Source organism: Dromaius novaehollandiae, chromosome 2, assembly GCF_036370855.1.
Source record: "Dromaius novaehollandiae isolate bDroNov1 chromosome 2, bDroNov1.hap1, whole genome shotgun sequence".
In the NCBI taxonomy this organism is placed as follows: domain Eukaryota; kingdom Metazoa; phylum Chordata; class Aves; order Casuariiformes; family Dromaiidae; genus Dromaius; species Dromaius novaehollandiae.
This window is the reverse complement of record NC_088099.1, coordinates 158526350-158533408: the sequence shown is the minus strand read 5'-3', so window position 1 is coordinate 158533408 and position 7059 is coordinate 158526350. Positions and strand designations below refer to the sequence as shown.

The 7059-nt window shown below is 50.2% G+C and overlaps 1 protein-coding gene across 2 annotated transcripts; it reads left to right on the top strand.

Annotated features, from left to right (window-relative positions):
* The first annotated feature begins 949 nt into the window (after positions 1-949).
* LRATD2 (LRAT domain containing 2) lies at positions 950-5618 on the top strand. 2 transcript variants are annotated; one of them, XM_026110062.2, is made up of 2 exons: positions 950-1288; positions 2193-5618. In XM_026110062.2, exon 2 carries the CDS (start codon positions 2198-2200, stop codon positions 3092-3094), a length of 897 nt encoding a protein of 298 aa, XP_025965847.1. In that variant the 5' UTR covers positions 950-1288; positions 2193-2197; the 3' UTR covers positions 3095-5618. The 2 variants fall into 2 exon arrangements, with proteins under 2 accessions (XP_025965847.1, XP_025965846.1); XM_026110061.2 differs by lacking the exon at positions 950-1288 and adding an exon at positions 1421-1641.
* The last annotated feature ends 1441 nt before the right edge of the window (positions 5619-7059 follow it).

Below are 7059 nucleotides of genomic sequence, written 5' to 3'. Positions count from 1 at the left end.
GCCCTAGTCTGATGCTATAGCTGTAGCGCATCTAGTTCAGTCTAATGGGAAAGGAATCCAGTTTGCACTATTTGAAAATACTCTGGGATGCAAAACCAAAGTGTGTGTGTGTGGGGGGGGGGGGGGGGGGGTTCACTTCAGAAGCACACTCCTGACGCTAATTCAGACAGATCCAGTAGCTGAATTCAAAACAAACAAGTCTCAATCCAGCCACCTGACACCTCCTCGGGGGCTGAGCGTGTTTCCCTGCCCCACCATCCCAGGTAGAGCCCAGCGCTCCTCTCCCCGGAGTAGCAGCTATTCTCCCCACCCCCAAAGGGCAGGTCTATATTTGAAATCACAGAGGCGTATAATCTGATGGAAATGGTATTCTTCGAGTTCGTAGGCAGTGCCCAGCACCCTGGTAACACTGTGCTTATTCCTTCACTTGCTGCTGTTTAGTGAATCCTCAGAACAGTGGTGTGGAGCTGGGTTTATAAATTACAAGACAACAGACAAAGGGAATAAATGAGACAAAATTAAAGGCATTACTCCTAGCTCCCATAAATTCTCTATGCAAAGTCTATTTTAACAGCATGGATTTACCAGTGCATGTGAAAATAGAATAATAAACCCACCTAGTAGACTAACTAGGCATTAATGAAAAAGCAGAATATTGTTTTGCATTCTCCAAAACCCAGAAAGAAAAATATTCCCACGAGTTCTGACAATTCCTTTCTAGGGGGAAAGAAACATAATCTTCTATATTGAAAAAGAGAGCGATCTCTTGGAGTCGGGAAGAAAAGAAATTAATAAAACTAATTATACGCTTCGCTCACGGTGGAATCTGAGGCGCTAAGTCAGCCCAGGAGAGCCGGGCGCTTTGATTTTGCTCGCTTTACAACTTCCCGGTTATTGCTTGGGGCCCCGAGGAGGCAGCTCCCGGCGGCCCCGCGGGGCGGGGGGGAGCGGCGGGGGGCGGCGGCGCCCCGCGATGTCCCGCATCGCCGCCCGCTGCTGTCCCGGCAAACTCCGGCTCCCGGTTGCGACCCCGCTGCTCAAGCTGGCGGCTCGGGCTGCTTGATGGCACCGCTCTCTTAAAGCAGGAGCGGCTCGGCGACACCCCCGTGCCTCTGTGTGTGTGTGTTGTGTGTGTGTAGTGTGTGTGTACACACACACTCCCGCAGCCAGCCGCCGCGGAGAGCCTTGCAGTCGCGGCGCCGAGAGCCCTCCCGGCCGACCTCTGCTTGCAAATCAACCTCGGAGGGGAGCGAAGCGCCTGGCATGTAGGAGAGAGGAAAGCGAAAAGGTGCGGGAAGGAGGACCGGGAGGGGGGAAGAGAAGGGGGAAAAAAAAAAAAAAGAGAGAGGGGGGGGAAAAAAAGAGCTGCCTCTTTAAATGCTGGGGGCTGAGCGCTCGCCGGGGCGTCCGCAGCCGGATCCAGCCTCCCTCCCCTCGGCCGTGCCTCGCCGGCGCTTGTTGCACAGCCCCGAGTGCCGGCAGCGCGGCGCACGGGCGCTGCTGCTGCGCGGGGAGCGCAGCGCGGGGCCGCCCCGGGGGAACCATGCGCCAGCGGCGCCCCGCGCCCAGCCCCGGCAGCCCCCTGCCCGCCGCCCGCTCGCCCTAGAGCCGCTCCCGGCGCCGCGCAGCCTTCCCCGCCGGGTAAGTTTGCAGCCGCCCGGGCGCCGCGGGAGGAGGGGGGGAAGAGGAGGAGGAGGCGCACCTGGCCGGCGGCCTGGCCGGGGAGAGCGCGCAACTCCGCCGCCAGCGACTTGGACCCCGAAACCGGGGGAAGGAGGAGAAGGGGGGGCTGCGGCCCCCGGCCCTCCGCAGCCCCCGCTGACGGGCTGGGCACGGTGCCTGCCCCCTCTGCCGCCTGCTCCCGCACCTTCCTCTTCCTCCTTCCTACTCCCTGCCGGCTAACAGGTGGCGGTGCTGCCTCGCCTTCCTCCCCAGCCCCCCTCCCCGGGCTGGTGGGAGGACGAGGGTCTCCCTCCTCTCCTCCTTCACCCCCGCAGCCACCCCGGGTCACCACTTCGGGCCCCTGGCTGCCTTTTTGGCCCTGTTCGAGGGGCTCTTCCACCCCCGGGAGTCCTGCTAGAGCCGCGCTGCAGCGGGGAGAGGTGGGGTGCCGGGGGAGTCCTGCGCACCACCACCCCCGGCCTCTCTGCCACCTCGGCTGCCTTCATGGCCCGGTTGTTTGCTTGTTGCAGCGGGCATGGGGAACCAGGTGGAGAAGCTGACCCATCTGAACTACAAGGAAGTTCCCACGGCTGACCCGACAGGAGTGGACAGAGACGAGGGGCCCAGGATTGGGGTGTCCTACATCTTCTCGAATGACGATGACGAGCTGGAGCAGCAGCAGGATTCGGTGCACGATCTGGGAGGCGAACACCCTGCCTTGCAGCCGTATGATCCCCAGCTGCACGAGGTGGAGTGCTCGGTCTACTACCGGGATGAGTGCATCTACCAGAAGAGCTTTTCTGAGGAGGATACGCTGCCAGAGGAGGGTGACGAAGGGGGTGGGGGGCACCTGAGCACCTATACACCGGAGAACCTGCTGAATAGGTGCAAACCAGGTGACTTGGTGGAGTTTGTGTGCCAGGCCCAGTATCCGCACTGGGTGGTTTACGTCGGGGATTTTCAAGTCGTGCACCTGCACAGGCTGGAGGTGGTGAACAGCTTCCTGACTGACGCCAGCCAGGGCAGACGGGGCCGCATTGCCAACCGGCTGTACCGCTACAAACCCCTGAGCCCGGCCGCTGTGGTGCGCAACGCCCTGGAGCAGGTGGGCTGCAAGGACCGGGACCTGAGCTGGAGAAACTCGGAGTGTTTTGCCGCCTGGTGTCGGTACGGCAAGCGGGAGTTTAAAATCGGCGGGGAGCTGCGCATAGGCAAGCAGCCCTACCGACTGCAGATCCGTCTGGGTGACAAGCGCAGCCACACGCTGGAGTTCCAGAGCCTAGAGGATCTGATTATGGAGAAGAGGAGAAATGACCAGATTGGTAGGGCTGCTGTGATCCAGGAGCTCTCCAGCCACCTGCAGGCTGCAGAGGAGGAGGAGGAAGAGGAGGAGGAAGACCATCATCCAGGTGCTCGGACTGCTGTGGAGTAGCAGCCTCAGCACCACCATGCTGCTTAGGCTGGGTGATGGGGATTAAAACTGAAGGCTGCGAAATTGAGCTGTTATAAGCCCTTTGGGCCGCTTCAGTGCAGCTTCATTCCAATCACATGTGAAAGGAAGGGGGAAAGCTGATTAAGTGTCTGTGCTTTAGTGCTTAACTCCTTCAGTGCTCGATGATAAAACCACTGACTTATTTGTAGAGGATAAAACTCAGGGCGATCCTACCCCTCTCCACTCCCACCTCTTTCCCTTCCTCTCTGCCCTCTATGTGCATAGTCTTTCCCTCAACCGCCTGCCAGTGGGCCTGACCCTGCAGATGCTAAATGCCTTTGACATCTACTTATCAGCAGAAGTTAGGGGTGTTTAATGCTATTAAGAAGGAGCCAACAATTGTCAGGATATGGCCACCTAGCTCTGAGTGCATGGTTAGTTGGGGTAGCAAAGAAGCATGAGGACTTCATTTTTTCTTTCTGTGCCCCTGTTTCTCTTTGGCTGTGGCTCCTGTTGGTATTACAGCAAACTGTTTGCTTACATCTCCAGCTGCAAGGCTTCTATGGCTTCTCAGCCACCCCCCCTCACCCCAAAAAAAAGGCATATGGGAGAAATCACCGCTGATTTTAGTGAAATGGTTTTGATGTGCCCAGTGATGCCTTAAAAGAACTTGTAGGTGGGCTGGAGGAGTGCTTCCTCTGCTGTCGGTGTGGCTCCAAGAGCAGAGGGTGTATTTATCGCCAAATGGTCCCAGGGGAGGAGGGAACTTGCAATCCTGTACATGAAATCTGTGTGCTGCTGTGTGGTGGGACTCCCACCACAGAGATGCTGAGCTCTGCCAACACTCATCATGGGCTGTCTGGCTTCCCCTAAAGCAAATGGCAAAACTCGCAATAACATCAGTGGCACACACTGAGGCAGTAGAAGCAGGTTGTTCACACGCGTTGGGATGTCTGAGCAAGCTGTCCCTCAAGAGGGTGGGCTGGATGCCCCGGCCGTGAGCACGTCACAGGTTCTGCACTACAGTAAACAAGGCTGCAATAGGAGACACTGGGATGGAGGGCAGCACAGGCAGGGTTTGGATGTTCCTCTTTTCCTTCCTTACCACGAACAAATTTCCCCTTCATCAGGAATTTCATGTTTCCCTTTTTTTTTTTTTTTTGTTTTTTTTGTTTGTTTTGTTTAAGTCTTCACGGTACACAGCTGAGCTATAGCATTAGCAAGGAAATGCCTTAAGAGTTGTTGTGTGAGCCCTTTACTAAGCATGCAGGGGGAGTGAGGTGCTACTTGCCTTGCATATTTCCTGAACTTGTTCTCCACCATGCATCTGTTGAACTGGTTTCCCACACACACAGTACTGACAGATCTTTGTCCGGGGATCTTAAGCATGTGAGCAAACACTGATTCCAAGGCAGTTTCTAATGTGAAATTCTTACCCCTTAAGACACAATAGTGATGAAGTGAACTTGAAAATAAGCTTGAGTTCATTTAAATCATAAAACTAACAGTGTGATGTAAACTTGAGGCATAGTAAGTAGTCTTCCCTGCAGTTGTTTACAGTTACACTGCAAATAGCAAAGTACTACGTGTCCTTTCCTCCACTGAAACAAGAGCAAAGTTTGTCATTCAAGAATAAGTAGATACCGCTTTGGTTAGTTAAGACTATATAAAGCAACTTTCCTGAATATAAAAGGACAATACAGTTTAAATAGCTTTGTATTGTTGTGTTTTCTGCCTAAAATACACAATCCAGAAAAAGCTTTTGTGCTGTGAAAGATGACTTCATATTCACTTCAGGAGGAAAACCCAGCAGCTTCAAGGGTTATGCAAAATACGCTATATTCCCATGCTGTAATTTTTGGGCTGTGTAATGCCCAACTCCAAAGGAGAATTTAACACCAAGCTTGCTTGGAGTGCTATAGCTCAGGTGTGTGTACTAATGACATTTTTCCTCAATATGCAGTTGAGCTGTACTCAAGTTACTGTGGCTGCCAAACAGATGTGCGACCTTGCTTTAAAAGCATAGTAACTCTCCATGCCTGAACTGTGATAGGGTTAATACGCAGGTGACTGCACACAGGTTTTATACAACAACCAGTAACCGTTCAAAGCTGAAATGATCACTGAAATAGTCCTAAAAAGGATGAAGGAAGGTCTCTTTTGTACTGACTGGTAGGAAACAGAACTGAGGTTATCTAGACAATGACTAAATGTCTGGCTGTTGTTTCTTTAGTACTGAAACCTTGTACATAACAAAGTTTATTTCACTGTGTAATATATATATGTAAAATAATATTTTCTTACAGATATTTTTGAAAGACAAAAAACAATTCCATCATAAGAACCTTGCATCTTACATTTAAAAGCAAGTTGTTATACACGTTATTTTGCAGTCCTCTGAATGGGTTTATTTTTCATTAGTGATCTAAAGTATATTCTAGGTCATAAAGTATGGAAACTGTTATAATTGTCAAATATTATGTATCTACAGGGTACTATACAGTAAACTAGTTGTGAAAATATTTTTCCCTTGCATCTGAAACATCAGAACTATGACACTTAGACATTTCTCTCCATCTGAGATATCCTGCACAGTCTGGCTTTGTTTTCCTTTTTTTTTTTTTTTTTTTTTTTTTTTTTTTTAACTTATTTTTATTTTTTTTAATAAAAGAGACCAAATCTGCTTGAGAATGCAGAGCAAGGCTTCTTTGACTAAATGAAATCGTGTCTTGTGCTGATCTTGGTGCTTCTCTGTACCAGTCATGCTGTTTGGGATAAATTCCCACACAGGCCTAAGCAAAGAATCTCAGCGCTTGTACTGCCTCCTTAGGACTGAGAGTGGAGGGGGGAGTTTGCCCTACAGCAAAGCAGTCTGGTATGCTGTCTACTGTGGTATGAAACCTATATATTTCTTCAGTACCTAGGATATAGGTGTGTTGTGTTTAAAACATGCCTGTGTTTGGAGTACTCAAATTTCTGCCAGTTATGTTTGGGGATTTATGCAGTCTCCTGCCATTCCATTATATGCAAAAATGATGGGGGGGGGGGGGGGGGGTGGAAGCCTGGAGGACACACACACACACACACACACACACACACACACACACACACACACACACACACACACACACGTACTTTTTTTTTTACTTAGTCTGGTAGAGGGCTACTTCATATAGTGGTTCCTCATCCCAACAGCTCAAGATGCAACTGTTGAATCTTTAATGGGTGGGTCCTTTTTCCTACCTGTTGATTAGGCAGTGTTATTTAATAGGTGCTATTAAACACCACTGCACGCATTTCTAAGCAGTCTGGTTTTAAAGCTATGGACCTGTAGTGAGCTGGATGGGTGAACAGGGCTTGCTGTAAAGGCACATTATAATGGCTTAGTTTCTTGTCTTTGCTCCACTTTATTCAGTTATCATCTGCAGATTAGACCAGGATTTATAGAGCTTGATTTTTAAAGAAAAACCTCCCAAGAAAACAGGCTTTCTTGTGTATATGTCTTATTCCAAGAGCTTTGATTAAAAAAAAGAGAAGGAAAAAGAATAGACAAAAGTGTTCTTCTCTGCAGCTTGTTCTTTAACATACAGAAATTTCAGCGAAGGTCCTAAGCCTATACCGAAGTTTGAAGACCCTACTTTGAGATGCTTGACAATCACTAAGACTATTCATGTGCTTGAAGTTAAGTGTATATTTACCTTTCTTTCTGAATGAGGGTCTGGAATTTCAGTCTCAGGTTTCCAGTGGAAGTGTGGAGGATCTGACATTGCAGAATCATGTGGGGAGAACAAACAGCTCTGTGAAAGCGGTTGCTAAAAGGGCCTCTGGGCCAAGCAAGGTTTATGGAATCCAGCCCAAACTATGGCCTCAGTTTCTCCCTGGAAATCCCCCAGGAATAGCACTGATTCAGCAAAAGGCTAGAGAGATGTATTATGTGGTAGCAGCAAACTAAGAGAATGATCATG